The sequence below is a fragment of the Schistocerca serialis genome, chromosome 4, assembly GCF_023864345.2.
Source record: "Schistocerca serialis cubense isolate TAMUIC-IGC-003099 chromosome 4, iqSchSeri2.2, whole genome shotgun sequence".
Taxonomy (NCBI): domain Eukaryota; kingdom Metazoa; phylum Arthropoda; class Insecta; order Orthoptera; family Acrididae; genus Schistocerca; species Schistocerca serialis.
Window position 1 is genome coordinate 662,935,501 of NC_064641.1, and position 21,085 is coordinate 662,956,585.

Below are 21,085 nucleotides of genomic sequence, written 5' to 3' on the forward strand. Positions count from 1 at the left end.
GTAATACTTTGTGTGTCTAACATTGTGTTGTTCTCCTACTGAAAAACAGGAGCCAAATCTTTACGAAAAATGTCACGAGCTTCAACCTGATAACACACTTCCATCAATAAGGTTTATAACAACAACTGAAGTTTATAAAAATTCAAATTCTGCACATCTGATTCACCAGTGGTTGAAGAGGTGCAGACAGGATAAAGGGTGGGAAGGATTTAAACTGCAGAATAATCGAAGGTTCACAAAAGAAGCAAGTCATAATTCAGTGCATATCTGTTTACAAATTGAAGTTCAGCTGCATTAGGGGGCTGAATGTTCTTTACAGTATCAATCCGATAAAACTCAATTATTTTAACTGTATAACAGGCTAATATTTTAAATTTCTCAGCCTGTAAATAGATGATAACTATTTGTTGTGCAAGTAACTATTCATTATAAAAGTAAGCTAACTGAGGAACTACAGATCTATGCTAATGTTTCAGTAAGGGAAGTTGTAATAAGCAATTTTTGTCTACAGTACACACACTTCAACTCACATTGTATTTTATGAAAAATTACATTTTATCTCCATATCGTTCACACCTTTATAAAACATGTTAACATTGCAAGAAGTTCACAGCTGCATGTTACTTTATTTTGTATGTTACACTAATACTGGTAGTTCTATGAACACATCACTCTAAGTGCAATTAATAATACTAGAAAATGTCAAACTACACAGTTCATTATGGAATAAACTATGTGTTTAAGACATTTCAACAATGTCTTTGTCTGGACAACATGTGCAAGGCACTCCTGTACTGGTATTGTGAGATATGTTGGTGTCGCTGGTGGACGAGCACACATGAGAAATTGAAGTTCTATAACAAAGATAAAACATTCCGAACTGCTTCACACTTTGCTGCTGGCTACAGAGCAATGAAGTTACATGTAATATTAAAGCCAAGATTATTTAGAGGCAATAATGCATCTATTTATCTGCATCAAACCATTGCTTCAGTATAGCAGATTATGAGTAAAAGGGAAATTAAAACTTCTTTATTGGTTTCTGACAACTTCATATTCTCATGTGCATCATGCAGTGACATTTACTTTTTTTTACAAAAGTGAATAAAAATTTACAAAATAACATAAATTCATATTATCACATCGTTACTCTTTAAAGAGTTAGTTGCATGTTAAAAATGTACAAAATTATTACAAAATCCTATAAGATCAAGTAAAAACTATTTTTCACATGATCCTAAGGCCTCTGTTAGGCGGCAGTAAAGAAGCAACACCAAATGTGAGAATGCAGAATTATAACTCTGACACTGTCTCACGAATATCTTTCAACGCCTTTTGGACACAATACACAATGTTATAAAATTTACATTTACAATTATTTTCTGGCAGGTAAAATGTCACTGGTATCCAAAGTAATCTACAGCATCCATGACAAGGACGTACTTTAAAAGTACAGTCATATGACACACACAATTCACAAATTTACAACATTTAATGCACACAATTAATAGATTTAAAATGGACAGATGTTTCTCTGACCAATTCACATTCACTGCTAACAATGTACACAGATTGCAAAACTAATGTACTCTATATAATCGACACTTGGCAGTAATGCTACATAGCTTCAGATTTAAGTCTGATGCCGGCAACACAAAAGCGATATAAAACAAATAATGGTCATTCCAGATCACACAGTTTATATCACAAGTAAGTGGTAGTCATTGCCCAATATCCAGGTAATGACTATGAACTGGACGGCTGGGGGGGGTTATATCCCCAATTGCTGCTGGGAATTGTTTCCTCACACCTGTACTACCAGGACGGATCCCCAGGCGCATTCAGCCTGACTGCCAAAGACATTCACGTTCTCTGCAGCTGAGAATAAAGCTAGCAGCAAACTGCTACTGGCTATACTAACTGCAGGTAACTAACTTAAAGCCATATAAATCTCTCAGAGATTCAAAACTGGTAGTAAGATAGCCCTCTTTTCTCATGTGAATTATAACACTATTTCACTGACAGACATATCAACCCAGAAGCAATAGGGTGGCACACACTTTAGAGGCAGCTACCCTAAAGGTAGTGGCAAATTGTTACGTAACACAAAGTATAAATATTTTGTATCAAATTACGAATAGTATATCTCAATGGTACAATCTCACACCACTTCAGATTACTCTGTCTACAGTGAATATAAGTACAACATTTATCTTACTCCAAGCACCTCACCTCTGAAATTCTTCTAAAGGTTTGACAAGGCCTTCGCTATAAGCTCGATGAACACTCTCACAAACAAATCTATACTGGGCCTGCAAAGAAATGATAAACAAAAACAGCTTGTTTCATTTGAGCAACTGATGTTTGTTTGCAAGAGAAAAAAAAATCTTCTTCATATAGAAGTAGAATTTACAAATTAATGACTACAAAGAGGAAAAAGAGACTGGGAAATTAGTAGCAGCACTATAATAACTGGAAACAAAAGCAAAGCTCTGCATACTGGCCCTGATGGGCCAATCAGGAACAACGGATCCCCATGTGTCCTCTGCCAATGGCATCACTGCATGCAGTATGGAGAGGCATGAAGTCCGCACACCACTTTCCCGGCCATTGTCTGCTTTCTTGACCTTGGTGCCACTAATTCTCATTCAAGTACCTCCTCAATTGCTCTCACAAGGCAGAGTGAATCCCATATCAGTCCCACTAACAGAAAACCCCTGGCAGTACCAGGAATCAAACCTGGGTCCTCAGTGTAGCAGCCAGACATACAAACCACTGAGCTATGAGATGCACATAATAACTGTAAGATGAACATTAAACAACAGTTATTGTAATCATGTAATTTCCTAATCAGTTCTCTACACATGAAATGTATATTACAGTGCAACAGGGTAATATGCCAGTTATTTAACATATGTTTATATTTGAATCCAAGTAACTAAATATACTTTCATCAGTTCAAACACACACACACACACACACACACACACACACACACACACACACACACACCTTCCTAGTGGAGATGTTGAAGAACCAAGCTCAGCTATCAAACCTGGCAAATTCGTTTGTGTGAAAATATTTTATTCTCTAGTCAAGATATTTGAACTTATTATAGTCCATTACATTAGTACCACAAACAATCCTAGCATTGCACTAAATGCTTCAATTAGCGATACTACCCTTTACAAGATTGACTGGACTGCAGGATAGCATTTGAGGCCAGTCAGCAACAGTATGAGCTATGTCGCACAACCTGCCCAAAATCATTAGGTTACAAAATAAGATCTACTCAGCGCTAACATTCTCCACATTTCACAGTACTCTTTCACCTCAGATTACATGTCTCATTTGGGCGTAACTCAGCTTCCTGTGAAGGTAAGTCAAGAACCACTATTGTAGCCTGCTCAGAAAATCCAGAGACCTCATGTGTACTTGTGCAAATAATATGGAAGTGGATCACAACTAGATAACATCACACGCTCGACTACATGAAAATCTAATAACTTTGAGAGTACAGCTCAATATTAAAAAGAATGCCAGCTTGTACAGACTGTGTCTACTGTCCACCTGAGCACAAGATAGAACCGAGAACATTCCACGCATATGGAGAAATGTAAAGTGGGTAAAAACGAGGCTTCTGAATATCTAGCCACATGCAGCTTCACTTGATTGTTGCCAGTCACCGGTAAAAAATCAAATTACTGTATATGGACCGGATATGAGATTTCAGAGCCAGAGACCCAGTTGTGTAACCTTGATGAGCGCACGACACAAAGCTTCACGCCTCACCTGGGCCTGTCAGCACCTACCATGGACTGTTGATGACTGGAAACATGTTGCCTGGTCCAACGGGTCTCATTTTAAATTGTATTTAGTGGATGAACATGTAGGGGTATGGAGACAAACTCATGAATCCACAGACCCTGCAGGTCAGCAGGGGACTGTTCAAGCTGAGGGAGGCTCTGTAATGGTATGGGGCAGGTGCAGTTGGAATGATATGAGACCCCTGATACATCTAGAAAAGACTCTGACAGGTCAAACGTACATAAGCATCCCGCTTGATCATCTGCATCCATTGATCTCCATTGTGCATTCCGACGGACTTAGGCAATTTCTGCAGGACACATCCAGAATTCCTACAGAGTGGCTCCAGGAACACTACTCCAAGTTTAAATACTTCCACTGGCCACCAAACTCCCTAGACGTGAACATTATTGAGCACATCTGGGGATGCCTTGCACTGTGCTATTCGTAACAGATCTCCACCCCCTTGTACTCTTACAGATTTATGGACTGCCCTGCAGGATTCATGGTGTCAGTTCCCTCCAGCACTACTTCAGACATTAGTCAAGTCCATGCCCGTCATGTTGCAGCACTTCCGTGTGCTCACAGAGGCCCTACATGATATTAGGCAGAGAGTGTGTGTGTGTGTGGGGGGGGGGGGGGGCGCAAAAAATAAAAAAAAGACTAGGAACCCATTAACATTAACAACCATAGGCCCTGTATACACTTTTAGTATAGTGCAGACACACTAATTGCACTGTGAAGTCTGAGGCCTGCAAACAAATATGATGGATCTTACAATTTAGGCATTACTTTCAATTACATTTCTGCAGATTCTTTGTATTAACTGACAGTATATATTTGGCAATGTTTGTACCACGAAAACCAAACATAGTTTTTGTTAATGAGATGAATTTTCGAGGAAATTGAGTAAAGAGAATCTTCCCTGATTTACTTTGAACTCTGGAATACCAGGTGATAGGTCTGCACACGGTCATTGAGCTACAGGAAGAATGCTATACAATGTCAAGCATAAGTGGAAATAGATGAAGGGGGTGGGGTGGAGAGAGAGAGAGAGAGAGAGAGAGAGAGAGAGAGAGAGAGAGAGATACTTCAAAGGATACATATCTTCTTTGGCAAAGAAGATAACTACAAATAGTACAATAGTATAAGTGGGGTTGGGTTGTTTTGGAGGAGGAGACCAGGCAGCGAGGTCATCGGTCTCCTACGATTAGGAAAGGATGGGGAAGGAAGTCAGCCGTGCCCTTTCAAAGGAACCATCTCGGCGTTTGCCTAGAGTGATTTAGGGAAATCACAGAAACCCTAAACCAATATGGCCGGACACGGGACTGAACCATCATCCTTCCGAATGCAAGTCCAGTGTGCTAACAACTGCACCACATCGTTAGTGTAAGGGCTACAAGGTACGGAGTGGTATTTATCACAGATGGAGGCAATCTTTATTCTTCTCAACAGTGATGTTATCTATTCTGTAGCAGTAATATCTCCCTTCACTAAAGAGTGAACGTTTTCCTTATAAACATCAAACACAAGGGCCATACCCAATGTAAAGTGCATTAAAAAGAATATTCACTCAAGAAAACTAAAATTATGAGATGGCCAAGAGGCCAGTATTGCTGATACACACATGTAAAAGTACAAACACAATGAAGTTTCAAGAACTAACAGTTCGGGAAGGTTAAAAGGGGAGGATAGGTCACTCAGACCCTAGGATGAGACAGATCCACCTGTTGTAAGCACGAGAGACCCTTTACTTTACTGTAACCCATTATTTTTACACTGAAGAGCCTAAGAAACTGGTACAGCTGCCTAATATCCTGTAGGGCCCCTGTGCGCACACACAAGTGCCACAACACAGCGTGGCATGGACTCTACTAGTGTCTGAAGTACTACTGGAGGGAACTGACACCATGAATCCTCCAGGGTTGTCCATAAACCTAAAGAGTATGAGGAGGTGGAGATCTCTTCTGAACAGCACACTGCAAGGCATCTCCGGTATGATCAATAATGTTCATGTCTGGGGAGTGTGGTGGCCAGCAGAAGTGTTTAAACTCAGAAGAGTGTTCCTGGAGCCACTCTGTAGCAATTCTGGATGTGTGGGATGTCACATTGTCCTGCTGGAATTGCCCAAGTTCCTCAGAATGCAAAATGAACATGAATGGATGCAGATGACCAGACACAATGCTTTTGTACGTGTCACCTGTCGGAGTCATATCTAGATGTATCAGGGGTCCCATATCACTCCAACTGCACACGCCCCACACCATTACACAGGCTACACCAGCTCTAACAGTTCCCAGCTGACATGCACAGTCCATGGATTCATGTGGTTATCTCCATACCCGTACACATCCATCCGCTCGATAAAATTTGAAAAGAGACTCATCTGACCAGGCAACATGTTTATAGTCACCAACAGCCCAATGTCAGTGCTGATGGGCCGCAGTGATGTTGGAGATTTGATGTTTTACTGGATTCCCGATATTCACATTACACTCGTGAAATGGTTGTACGAGAAAATCCCCACTTCATCACTACGTCGGAGAGGCTGTATCCTGTCGCTCATGCGCCTACAATAACACCACGTTCAAACTCACTTCAATCTTGATAATCTGCTATTGTAGCAACAGTAACCAATCTAACAATTGTGCCAGACACTCATTGTCTTATGGAGGCATTGCTGACTGCAGTGCCGTATTCTGTTTGTTTACACATCTCTGTATCTGAATACGCATGCCTATACAAGTTTCTTTGGCGTTTCAGTGTATTTTACCCAAGTAATTGGGACACATTTAACAAAATCAAGTTATTTGGAAGGGCTACATGCTGACAAAATCCATGATGAGCAACTGCAGCTCCACAGACTTAAAATAACATATGGACACCTCTCAAGCACAAATTTCTGACTTGGCAACAGTACTCACCCCACATCCAATCCCAGAAGAGTAAAACAGAAATGGATGCAGGGTCACATTATCTTCTATGCATGAATCAAATTCAGAAAAGTCTGAAATTTTTAATACTACACACAGTGTTATCGTCTCCTGGGGGAGCCTTAACCCTACAGAGCATATCACTAGGTGGTAGAATGGGATGTGTCAGCAGCAGCTGCCTGTTGAAGTATAGAAGGGAAATAAAACACCTTCTCTGCTGGACCAAAAAAAAGCTAGGTAGAAAACTACAACAACAAATCCAGCTACAATCGGCCTAGCAAACCAGTAGTGGATAAAATACACGGTTTCAAACACGGAACAAGTCTGGGAAACAATGCATATAAAGGATGATACAGTTATTCACAAGGATTAATATTTAGCACAGTGAACATACAGAGGAAACAGGGAGGGGTGCTGGACTTCAGGATCAGGAGGAGACTGGTGGTGGTGGTGGTGGTGGTGGTGGTGGTTGTTGTTGTTGTTGTTGTTGGGATGTTTAAGGGGGACTAAACAGCTAAGGGCATCAGTCCCCCAAGAGGAGACTGGATATTCTAGCTTCGTAACTGAAAAGTCGGTATACGCTGTATTAGAATGGGAATGAGGAAAACTGAGGACATGCAGTGGCAGAGGAACACTGAAAGAGGAGATGATGAGAATATGTGACAGAATGATTGTCGTCACAGGTAAAGTGAGGAAATGGAAATTCTTCAAGTACATGCATAGACAACTGGCTGGACAGATCACGATATTGGCAGACCTAAATGCACATACTGACAAGGAAAGACAAGAGTATGAGGAAGTTTTAGAAATGGCATGATGGGGAAGGAAAAATGAGGGAGAATGAAAACTGTTAGAATTTTGTAAAAGGAATGGACTAGCAGGCCGCAATAACTGGTTTAAGGATGAAAGTCATAAAGTAACGTGGTACAGCAATCAATTTGTTGAATAAATGTGTGGTAGACTACATAATATGTGAACAGAACACAAAGAGAACAGTCACTGATGTCAAGGTAACACCTTCCAAAGCCCTAGATGGAAATCAGTATCTTTTTGCAGTAAATGTTGTAAGTATTAAAGAGGAGAAAGGAGGGTGAGGTGGGCAGAAAGACAGAACAGAATGTTAAGGGTGCGGAAATTGAAAGAAGTGAAATGCAAAGAAAATTTCAGACAACAGTAAAGAGCAACTTACAATGGGATGAAAAGCAGACAGCAGAGGAGGATTGGGAGGGTTCAAAACAAAGATTATGGAAGCAGCAGAAAAAGTGTGCAGAAGAACCAGAGATTAAGAAACAAGGAAGTTGCACAGAAAAAAGCACTCTGTATATGGTTTCAACAGAGAACACATAAAACAAGAAAGGAATACACTGAGAAGAAGGTGGAAGGGGAAAAAGAAGAAACGGATGGAAGACAACATTATTAGTAAAGCCTGCAACAATTTGAATGATTTTTTTATTGTGATTCAAAAAGCTGATAGGTCAGAAAAAATAGTCATTAGATGTTAATGGAACTGCTTTATTTTCATAACACTATTTGGGCATAGCCCCTCATCAGATGACCTGCTAAATATTTTATGCCATAGTTTGTATAAAAAAATTTGATACATTCAGTCATACTGTTGTTAATAGCATTAGATGTGGGTTCTGTGACAGTATTTACACAAGCCAAATGGGAACAGACCATGAAAGAAGGAAAAGATCTGGACTGGAGAACAGTAGGGAAATAAGGGAGGACCATAATGACTGGAAAAATGGAATCATACTGTCAATTTTTAAGAAGAGTTGCAGGAAACTGTCAGAATTAAAGGGATATTACACTGACGTGTCATGCTATCAAGGAATTTGGGAAGGTCTTGGAAAAGAGAGTATGGAAGATGATAGGAAGACAGAGAGGTAGACAACAAAGGCTGTCAGTGGATCTACTTTTTACCATAAGGCAGCTACAAGAGATACATTAAAAATATGATAAGGACTTAGTATTGTTGTTCCTGGATATTGAAAAGGAGTGTGATAGTGTGAGGAGAGGCACGATTTGAAAAACATTCAGGAAAGGCAAATCTGAAGACTGACTAGGAGAAGAATGAAGGAGATGTATAAGGAAGTGTGAGGCGTGTAAAAGTAAGAGAAGGGAAGACAGACTGGTTTGAAAAGAAAATTGGGCTGAAGCAACGGAGTGCACACCCCCCCTGTACTTTTCACCACCATTAAGGATGGCATAATGGCGTGAGTGGCACAGAATGAAAATATGACAGCAATGGTGTTTGTAGATGATGGAATAGTGTGCGGAAATGGAGAGGTAGAGGTATAAGAAAGGCCAAATGTATTGGTGGTGGGACATTATGGATTAAATTTAATGCAAAGAAGTGTGAATTGAGGGTGTCAATAACAAATGAGATGATAGTAGTAATGGATACAAATATTAGAGGCCAAGTACTAAAGAAAGTGGGAAGTTTGAAGTACCTGGAGAGCACAATTGATAACAGTGGGAGCAATGATTGGAGATTAAACGAATTGGAAAGCAAGTACACGAGTTCCTGTGGAGTATATGAAGCCCAGTATGGAGTAAGGATACACTGCCAAAAATTAAGTAAATTCTATACTAAGCATGTTGTTCTCCAATATTCACATATGCAACAACAACATTGATTTTTTTGAGGCTTGCAAGATGAAATTTCAAATATGCAGAATTGGACATACTAGAATGGATAGAATAAGGAGTTGGACAGCGAGAGAAATAGTAAAAGAGGACCCCATACAAGATACCATAGAATATACATGATTAAAATGCAAAGGGCATGTTACAGGAGTGTGAGTCAGCAATATACTGAAACAGGCTCATGAAATGACAATAGGAGGCAAGATATCTAAACGAAGACCAATAGATAGATGGATCATTTGGATGTGGGACAGAGTGCAGAAACAATTGGGAAGGGGGGGGGGGGGGGGGGGGGTATGTTCTAAACTGATCCCGCCAGAGTGTGGGAACTGTGGATGATGTACTACAGTCACAAAGACTGCTTTGATTGATCAAGAAACTCTCACCCTGTAACATCATGTGACCAGAAGACATAAGGAATCCCTTCAAGAACACATTGTGGTACTGTGGTAGAGATGAAGCCTCAGAGCAGGGCAGAATCTGCATAAATAGCTTATCGACTGTATACATATCATATATGTTGTTTATTTTTGTGGTATTCCTACATATTTCTGAATAGAGATGAGCAGTAGCCGATTATGTAATGGTTTATAGTTGTGCTATTTACTTTTGTTGTTAAGAGTTTGCATATTTTTTCATTGCTTGTGTTCAGTGAGTTTAATTTTTTGCTTTACTGTTGCATCACTTGCAGTTCAGACAATAACTGATCAAAGATGGATAGGGACTGTGCCTGATGTGCAAGGATGCTGGGGTAATTGACCACTGTTCATAAACAGCTAAACACTGTGTGGCCATGGTCAACAGGATTCAGGTTGCTGCAAAGGCTGCACTGAGACATCCAAGATGAATGGTTTGCCACCTTTGGAGCCTGTAGTGTCATTTGGTATCGCTGCTGCTGCTGCGTCGTCTTCCGACTCCCATATCCCGGCCGGTCGACACTTACTGACTGCCAAACATTGAGAGGTTGCAAATCTCTGGGCGGAACGTGAAAGTGGGTATCGGGCACACTACTGTCACTTACATCTTAAAAATTCTACTGCTGAACATACATCTGACCCAGCACAGGACACCTTGCCTGTTGGGACTGTGGCCAATCTTCCTAAAAGGTCTGGACTAGTGCAAAGGATAGGAATGCTTGTCACTGTATGGTCCAGGAGGCTCTGTCGGCAGTGACTGAGGGTGTATGGTACACCTGGTTGCAAATGATGGCTGCTGCCTGGGTTCAGAAGTCATCCTTGGTTCCTGCAGGCAGCTGGCCGACTTGGTGAAGATAGTTTGCCTCACCCGTGGGGTGGAAGCAGAGCTATCATTCTGCAGTAGCATTACCAAAACCAATCACGATCCTCTGGTTTGGAGCAGAGCGGAAGATATAAACCAGAGGCTCAAAACGATTCTGCCCTCTGCTGCCAGGTGGAGAACTGTCGTCTTCTCCTTAGTAGGTCAGACATGAACTACAAGCAGGACGTATATGTGACTGTAGGCTTTCCCGGCGTAAACTATTGATGAAGGTTTCTCGGGTCTCCAGCCGGATAGTAGTGTTGATATCTTGCGACATTTCGGGAAGTGTCATACTACCCATCTTCTGGCGAAGTGTCAAGATTCGCGGATAGCGGGCTATTTATATGCGCGGTCAACCCCCCTCCACTGGGCCTCGGGTGGCTGTGGTTGACCAGCGGCGTGCGCGCGGTGTTGGGGATGGCGAGCGCCCCCGGCGGCAGCATTCGGTTCTCAGTGTAAGCATTCTGTCTGCGTCCGCGGCGGAGGACGTTGACGGGCGCACTCCCAACGGATTGCCGCTATCGCAGGGTTCCATGCTGCGCTGAGTTGGTATCCCTCATCTCTATTGACCAGATTGTCGTGAATCCTTATTTCTATGGATTCTTTGATAACGCTTTCCCAAAAGCCAGATGCTCGGTACAGTACCTTCGTGTTTTCGAAGTTGAAGGTGTGTTGTTAATTGATGCTGTGTTCTGCTATGGCCCACCCGCAGCTGCTCAAACGAATCTAATGTAAACAGCTGCCACCCACATCACACTCATCGGAGGAAATTTGTTGTTAGGAAGCGTTGCATAGTCTTCTTAAAGCCTTTGAGACCCTTTCCTGTTGGCAGACGCTTGTAAGAGTACTGTGTTTTGTTGTTGTATATGGCACATTTCCTTTGTGACTTAAGTTTTATTTTCGTAAGGCTTCTGCTTTAGCCTTTTCCGTAAGATTTTCCAAACCATCGGCTGTGGTACGTTTAGCTCCCTGCTTGCTTTATTCGTCGACTTCCGCAGGCTACACGTGAAACTTGCCCGCACGGGTTCAACTGTTTCTTCGCTCACTGCAGGCTGACCCATTGATTTCCCCTTACAGAGGCATCCAGAAGCTTTAAACTGCGCATCCCATCGCCGAATGGAGTTAGCTGTTGGTGGATCTTTGTGGAACTTCGTCCTGAAGTGTCGTTGCACTGTTATGACTGACTGATGTGAGTGCATTTCAAGCACAACATACGCTTTCTCGGCTCCTGTCGCCATTTTGTCTCACTGCGCTGTCGAGCGCTCTGGCGGCAGAAACCTGAAGTGCGGCTTCAGCCGAACAAAACTTTATGAGTTTTTCTACGTATCTGTAATGTGTCGTGACCATATGTCAATGAATGGAGCTACAGTGAATTTATGAAATCGCTTCAATCATTTGTAATAGCCCTGTACATTAAAGTAGTATTCATTGTCGTTTTGCTACTCGCAATATATTATCTGATTATATCAGACAAATCACGTTTAGTTGTTGATTACTGTGTAATCAGTAAATATACTGTTTTCATTAACATTATCAGTGAATTATTCTTTATGAACTTTCACACACTGCCTGATGACTTTTTAATAAATAAGAACTACACCCAGACTTATTACTACCATATGTATTATATTAGAACCTGAGAAATTCACCGAGTTTTATGTTGTGTTCTCAGTTTTCAACTGGGCCGTTTGGTTTAGGACTTACATATTATTGTGACTGATAAGAAGAAGGGAAAAAATTAACATTACTCTTAATTAATGTCTTAACTTCAGGCAGTTCACATAGCTGCAGACAGTTACTGCTATTTTGATATCTTATTTCACACTGCCGTGATAACTATTATTTTTTCAACTTATATTGACTTAAATTAGTGATTGGTCTTCAGAATCAACTTTCTGGTTCTGCAAATTATGATCATAAAAACAGAAAAAAGAAACAAGTGCTGTCGAAGAGTGCTGCACGAGGTAGGCAGTTCCAGCTCAAGAGCTCACTTGGGGGCAGCCGAGCAACAGCAGGAAGAGATAGACAAGTATGAGGAAACTGCTCACATGTAGCCAGTCCACACTTTGTACACAAGAGTACCGGCTTGTGAAATGACCAAGACTTAGCAAACGCAATTGTAACAGGATGTGTTTAACTGAAAAATTCTACCAAGCAATAAATGCTAACATTTTATTGCATTTGTGGAACACATTTCTTTTCAGTCAAAAGTGACAAAAAATTCTGCTATTGACCTCTGGTCTGGATAGTCTAGTTAAATGTGGTGCACAGTGATCTGTACGCAAAGAGCACCCACATATCGAATGGTCCTCTCGCTGGAGCAAGATGCCATGCGTCAAAGGGCTATGCCCTATATGAAGAACCTCATCCTCTCTGTGCGGTGAAAAGGAAGTACACCGTGAGCACGTTGTGAGCTTTACCAGATGCAGCTTAACGTCTGTCACTCCAGTCATTCTTCTTCCCACCTATGTGTGACTCTGTATCTCAACAGTTAAGTGTTAGCAAGTACAGCTGGGGCACACTGAACTAATTGAGGGCCACAACATGCCTTCTTGGCAGCTACATCTGCCATTTAATTTCCTGCAATACCCATGTACAATTTCATCCAGCAGAAAGAGACCTTCTTACCCAGCCTTTGTAGCTGGAGTAGGCCGTCCTGGAAATTCTGGACTACTTTATCTGGCGGGGACAAGTGTTGTAAAGAATGAAGGGAACTCAGGGAATCTGAACAGACCAGGAATTTAGCACTCTAAACATGTCTCATCTGCTTCAGTGCCTGCAAGGTCATGTATAATTCTGTGTTGAAGACAGTCAAGTCTTCAAATCCTGAGGACACAATCAGATAAAACAGAGCAATCAACAGTGTCCCCTGTTTAGACCTATATGTAAACACAGCCAAAAGTTGGGGTGTTCACTTCAGATGTCATAAATAAATGCACTAAAAACACATGCATGAGTTCAACCTCTCCTGTATTGCATTAAATCAAAAATTACTCTGGGTTTCAGCAGCCACCAGTATGGCAGGTGGCTGAAACCCCAAATTTGGTGTGCCACTTGATTCACACCAAGGGACTTCAGCACACAATTTGCACACATCCCAAATGGCCTCGTTGCCTATCAATGTATGGTAAAGGGCATTACACAGCTGGACAAGCAATGGTATGGCATGATGGTGAATTGGGAGTAGTGAGAAACTTCCAGGTCTGACGCACCATTAGGAGCTGCCACCCAACGGCAAGTGGTGATTCATCAGCCTCAGCACAAACTGGGTTTAAGGCTGGTCCTGTAATCGCCCATGACCAGTGTAATCCCCCAATGGTGTATAGGGCCAATGATCTTCAGGTAAGATGGTCTCGCTAACCTGTACACTGCACCCATAATCCAGTCACGATCCCATGAAGCCACTATAAATCAGGGGCAGACATGCCATGTCAACTGCCCAAGACCTGTGGCTAAGGCACTTCAAAATATTCAGCACCTTCTGGGCCCTGGTCTTTATGCCCTTGAGGCGTGGTAACCACAACAGTTTGGGGGTCAAAAATGAGGCCCAAAAACCTCAGACAGTTTTTGTTGATCATTATCAAAGAAAGCAGCAGTGTCCCAGGTATATCAAAAAGATGATGAGAACAATGAAAACACAAACACACACACACACACACACACACACACACACACACACACTTATCTGTAGAAAATGTAGAACTACCGTATTTACTTGAATCTAAGCCGCACTTTTTTTCTGGTTTTTGTAATCCAAAAAACCACCTGCGGCTTAGAATCGAGTGCAAAGTAAGCGGAAGTTCTAAAAAATGTTTGTAGGTGCCGCCACAACTAACTTCTGCCCTCGAATATATATATAGTGCTACACAGGGGTGCTTTGCAGGCACAAAGATAAATACTGGCTCCAAAACCTCTGCGATAAAAAAAAAAAGGGAGGTGGAAGACGAGTTTTTTTTCTCCGCCACGAGTTTCGACCACTGCATTTGGGTAAATACAAATTAAGAATTGTGTATTCTTTCGTGTTTGCTGCTATCTCATTTAAAACCTGTCTGCCTAATAAACTACGAAACTAGAGTGAGACAACAGCAAATGCGGAAGAATATACAGGGTGTTTCAAAAATGACCGGTATATTTGAAACGGCAATAAAAACTAAACGAGCAGCGATAGAAATACACCGTTTGTTGCAATATGCTTGGGACAACAGTACATTTTCAGGCAGACAAACTTTCGAAATTACAGTAGTTACAATTTTCAACAACAGATGGTGCTGCGGTCTGGGAAACTCTATAGTACGATATTTTCCACATATCCACCATGCGTAGCAATAATATGGCGTAGTCTCTGAATGAAATTACCCGAAACCTTTGACAACGTGTCTGGCGGAATGGCTTCACATGCAGATGAGATGTACTGCTTCAGCTGTTCAATTGTTTCTGGATTCTGGCGGTAGACCTGGTCTTTCAAGTGTCCCCACAGAAAGAAGTCACAGGGGTTCATGTCTGGCGATTAGGGAGGCCAATCCACGCCGCGTCCTGTATGTTTCGGATAGCCCAAAGCAATCACACGATCATCGAAATATTCATTCAGGAAATTAAAGACGTCGGCCATGCGATGTGGCCGGGCACCATCTTGCATAAACCACGAGGTGTTCGCAGTGTCGTCTAAGGCAGTTTGTACCGCCACAAATTCACGAAGAATGTCCAGATAGCGTGATGCAGTAATCGTTTCGGATCTGAAAAATGGGCCAATGATTCCTTTGGAAGAAATGGCGGCCCAGACCAGTACTTTTTGAGGATGCAGGGACGATGGGACTGCAACATGGGGCTTTTCGGTTCCCCATATGCGCCAGTTCTGTTTATTGACGAAGCCGTCCAGGTAAAAATAAGCTTCGTCAGTAAACCAAATGCTGCCCACATGCATATCGCCGTCATCAATCCTGTGCACTATATCGTTAGCGAATGTCTCTCGTGCAGCAATGGTAGCGGCGCTGAGGGGTTGCCGCATTTGAATTTTGTATGGCTAGAGGTGTAAACTCTGGCGCATGAGACGATACGTGGACGTTGGCGTCATTTGGACCGCAGCTGCAACACGGCGAACGGAAACCCGAGGCCGCTGTTGGATAACCTGCTGCACTAACTGCGCGTTGCCCTCTGTGGTTGCCGTACGCGGTCGCCCTACCTTTCCAGCACGTTCATCCGTCACGTTCCCAGTCAGTTGAAATTTTTCAAACAGATCCTTTATTGTATCGCTTTTCGGTCCTTCGGTTACATTAAACCTCCGTTGAAAACTTCGTCTTGTTGCAACAACACTGTGTTCTAGGCGGTGGAATTCCAACACCAGAAAAATCCTCTGTTCTAAGGAATAAACCATGTTGTCTACAGCACACTTGCACATTGTGAACAGCACACGCTTACAGCAGAAAGACGACGTACAGAATGGCGCACCCACAGACTGCGTTGTCTTCTATATCTTTCACATCACTTGCAGCGCCATCTGTTGTTGAAAATTGTAACTACTGTAATTTCGAAAGTTTATCGGCCTGAAAATGTACTGTTGTCCCAAGCATATTGCAACAAACGGTGTATTTCTATCGCTGCTCCTTTAGTTTTTATTGCCGTTTCAAATATACCGGTCATTTTTGAAACACCCTGTAGATATCATGTCATGTTTATATTCGTATTATTCTTGTGCCTAATAGTGATACAGTCAGAAATGAAGCACAGCAATTGACTAGATTTTTAAATCTAAGATGACTCTAGTTTCTGTGCAGAATGTAATGTACTAAAGAGGCGTCTGTAAAGATTTTCAAATGGAGAAAAATTTTCGCTAAACTCTCGTTCAAAACATCTTCTATCATACGCATTCTATTATTTGGTTCTTGTTGATCATTATCAAAGAAAGCAGCAGTGTAAGTAACTACAAATAGCAGTCTCTTGCCATTGTTTCGCTAGTGAGACGATTCCTCTCTCTCTTTTTTTTAAATTGTAAGCGGCAGTAGCGTGCACAAAAGCAAGCCATGCCACGAGCGGCGACAGGCCATAAACACAGAATGCAACCAACAATGCATGACACAGTATAGTAATACATTTTTAGCTTAGAGTGACGTAAACACCTGTAACAAAGAGAACGGCACTTATCATATCACAGAAAAATAAGCAATCAATTCAAACCAGACGAAGCACGTGAAAAAGGAAGGGTACCCGTATAAATACAGACGGAGTGCCTGATGCTTAGCAACGGCTACCTGGTATAGCTAAACTGCTAAGCTTACGACTCGAACCAAACAACTGTAGCTGTATCGTCATTCATTCGACCTAAATTGTGTCTCATATTACAATGGACCAACATTGTTTCGATTTGGAAGCGCGGCCTAAAACTTTTCTCTCCCCTTGAATTTCGAGTCTCAAATTTCAGGTGCGGCTTAGATTCGGGAAAAATTTTTTTTCCTTGATTTCGTGTCTCATTTTTCAGGTGTGGCTTAGATTCGAGTGCGGCTTAGATTCGAGTAAATACGGTAGTCTTTGAAGCCCATTTCTGCAACCCTCTTCACTGCAAGTTGCTTCTGATAACTCACTGCTAAATGCTGCAGTACTTGAGGAAGAGCAGAAGACCACAAAATCATCCACAAATAATGAGCACCGGACACGACTCCTTACTGTGGATGTTATGCCGTTAACAGCTATGGCAAAGAGTGTGACACTTTAAACACAGCTCTGTGGAACACCACTCTCCCACATAAAACTATATCACAACATATCACCAACTCTGTACCTAAAAAGGCATATTGACAGGAAGGACTGAATATAGACGGGGTAATGTCCATGAATGCCCCATTGATGTAGCTGACAGAATACTGGGCCTCCAAGTAGTGTCATACGCCTTATGTCAAAAAGGACATCTACACAATGCTGATTACGGAGGAAAGCCTGCTTGATTTCTGCTGCCTCTAGCAGGGTCAGGTACTTGACATCTCCTGAATTCACACTGACAGTGGGTAAGAAGCTTGCTGGTCTCTAATAGCCAAACTAGACAACAGTTGAAAATGCACTCTAGGGTCTTTCCCACATAGCTCATTAAGGCGATGCTAACCACTCGGACTTGTCTGGTCCTTCCCAGTTTGAGGAGAGGTATCAAAAAACTGCCTCTCACCACAAGTTGGGAAATTGGCCTGTCAGCCATATTGAATTAAAACATTGTAAGAGGAGTTTATTTGACACAGTTTGCAAGTGCTACAGCATGCTGCACCAGATATGGTCATGACCATGAGCATCAGACAGTCTACTTGGCAACGGATGAATATGAAGGAGCAGAGTCCCCCCAGTGTATTCAGGAAATCGGGATGAATGCTGTCCTTTGCTTTCATATCTTTCTTTACAAAATACTTAATCATTGCTCCAATCTCGATTTTTTCCATTTTCGCAAATCACTACGCAGGAACAACAGAGCACGTCACCGCCACAGCTCTCTTCCAAGAACACTGACGTGGCACAAGTTTACAGGCAACAGCCCACTGAATATCACTTGAACAACTCGTTGCACTAGTGCTGACCTCTCGTGGCGATTCCGAGAACTTTTCAAACCACCCTCATATATTGAGCAAAACAGTGATCCTCTAACACATATGAATTTCAACAGCAACTTTTTGCAGGTCAGTAGCTAGGAAAAGTGAGCAAGGGAGTAGTATGCATTACTGATAAATATGGTGACCCCTCCCTTGACTCTTTCCCCAGTCAGGTCATGTTTGTGATGGAGGGTACAGCCCCATAGTAAAGGAGCATCAGATGCTTTACAACGACTTTCCTGCAAACACAAGCACAGGGGACAGTCCTGTTGTAAGAGTTCCAATTCCGCCACATGTGTCCTGAACCCATCAATGTTTTGCTGCTGTAGAAGTGCTCTCTGAATTCCATGCTGGAGGTTACTTTTGTTACAGCTGTACTTCTCACCAAATGCTGGTCGCCAGGGCTTAGAGACGGTGTTCTGACTGAAATGCAATAGCTATCTGACTTTGAAAAAAATATTAGGTGAAGAAATTAGATGTCTGTACATCTTACAGTCCCATATCTTCACTCAGTAAAAATGTGAATTTCTCTTTGTTATCCATCATACATACTGCACTGCATCAAATTAAGTATAGCACAGCAAAAGAGTTTGTAGAGGTGAAAATGCACTATGTAAACTTTGTGTATGGATTTTAGCTCATACAGTGCAGTGCACGACGTGTGGATAAGCTATCAAAATTTTATTTATAACTGAGAGCAGAAAAATCTCATTTCATTCTCGAGTTATCGTATTTTTTATCTGACAGGCAGCCGCACGCAGCACACCCATTCACATTCTTGTCAATCGCAAATCATTGCAAATGAGGCACATATGTTGCATGATAAATAATCGAAACTGTTTCATTCTTCAAGGTATGGAATTTGAAGGTACAAAAACATGAATATAATTCAGGAGTTCGTAAAACACCTGTGTCAATAACAGGTGATATTATTGAGAAATCATGGTTAATTGGTAGGCAATTATGTTTAAGTTAGGACATTAGGGTTAGTTCAAGTATACAATTCTAGGTTTGTTGAGTCTGGATTTTTTGTTAGAGGTCCTCCTGGGGTGTTGAGCGGTGGAGAAATACCGTCTTACAATGAGCCTGTATGATCGCAAGTAACCACAGGGTCACCAGCACAATGCGTTGCACCATGGAACCCCTCCATGATGAAGTTCCACAAGATGGTCAACGCTGACCTAAGAGTGTTGAATGAAATGAAGAAGGATTCTATCAACTAATATTACTAATGAGTTGTAACTTAAGTTGCGAATTCAAGCATTTTTTAAATGTTGCAAATAAAACCAGATAATCTTCCAGAACAGTTGAATTTTTGTTCTTTGTAAAAAGCAATTTTCAGAAGGAACTTCTGGAAGAAGTTGGAAGTTCTGCTAGCTGAAGTTTTACCTTCAGCTTTCAAGATTGCTAAATCCTCCCATGTGGTGAACATGGGTCTTTGATAAAAAGAGAACGGCAATATGGAAATGATGTCTTGAACCTGACACTGTAAGACAACAATATTACACAGGAACATGTGTGTGGCAGCCTTTCAAGAGGTGACTGCATTAGTAACTGAACTGATAGAATTGATAATGGCAGTGGAAATTTAGTAAAAACAGAACAAGTGTTAAAAAGTAGAAAAAAGTGATACAACTCTCAAACAAGCATGATGCGCGTGCATTGATACCAGTAACAGTGTTGCAGTGTTAGTAACTGTGCAACATTATTAGTTAAGGTTACAACAACTGCATATTATACAGTGAATTATTTGCCTGAACACTGAGTAGGGGTTGATCAGAAGAAGAAAAAATTGGCAATAAATACACAAAGTTTCACATGGCAACAGCAATAGAATTCCCCGGCAAATAAACAAAAAGGCAAACCATTGATACAACATACTGAGAAGGGTTTATGCAAGATTAATTCACTGGACACGACTGAGAAATCTTCCAGAAGATTATTTTCACAACAATAAATATTATAATTGCATTATTCAGTGTGACTGCTGTCAAACCAAATTGGTGATTTCGAATTTGCCAAATTGGCACTATAATACACAACTACAGTGACAATAAACATAGGTTAGATCATCGGTTGGACATTGTATTCAAGCATATTGCAGAAATTGACACCAAACTAGAAATAGTATAGTATAAACCAGAAATCAAGCTAGAACATATACATGCCATTCAGTTGACAGAAAACAAACACCTTCAACATACTAATGTGTTAGCAGGAGAAGTTACTTCACAAACAAACTATTACATCACACTTACTAAAAATAAGATTGATAGTTGAAGCTACAGTATAGCATAAAACTACGAACCACATGATAAATAAAGAAACCAGACTAGATCAAGCGGACACTGATAAATAGTTTCACCTCCTCACTAAATGGTAAGATAAGTAGTGATAGTGGAGGAACTGATCATTATAGAGATTTGTTAGTTAATATGTTAATATCTTCTGTTACTGCTATAAATTTACCTCTTTGTATTGCTACTGAAAACCTACCATCATCTGTAACTACCGATACATTACTAACATCTGTTACTACTAATAAGGTACTATCTGCTGTTACTAATGTAAGTTACCATCATACATAACTGTTGCACAAGTTGAGGTATAAACCTCACTGCATAATGAGGAACATGAGAGTTCTTTTATGCACTACTCACACAGCAATATTTACTTACACTTTGAATATATCAGACATGAGATAAGCAAACCATTAGAGGATTTAATATTTTGGCACAAGGAAGTTTATGATGCAGATAAAGGAACATTATTTTAAGATTATGTTTACTATTATAAGCAAAATAATGACAACATGCAGCCCATGTCATAATAATAAGGGACCGTTACTTTAAG

At 41.2% G+C, this 21,085-nt stretch overlaps 1 protein-coding gene across 3 annotated transcripts in view; it reads right to left on the bottom strand.

The window, feature by feature from the left end:
- Positions 1–515: 515 nt before the first annotated feature.
- Positions 516–21,085, bottom strand: part of LOC126473134 (tyrosine-protein phosphatase non-receptor type 4) — a 183,108-nt gene continuing 162,538 nt past the window's right edge. For all 3 annotated transcript variants that reach the window (XM_050099990.1, XM_050099991.1, XM_050099989.1), the window contains one exon: positions 516–2,312. In XM_050099990.1, the coding sequence (XP_049955947.1) occupies positions 2,229–2,312 (84 nt within the window). In that variant the 3' untranslated portion in view covers positions 516–2,228. The remainder of the gene's footprint in view (positions 2,313–21,085) is intronic.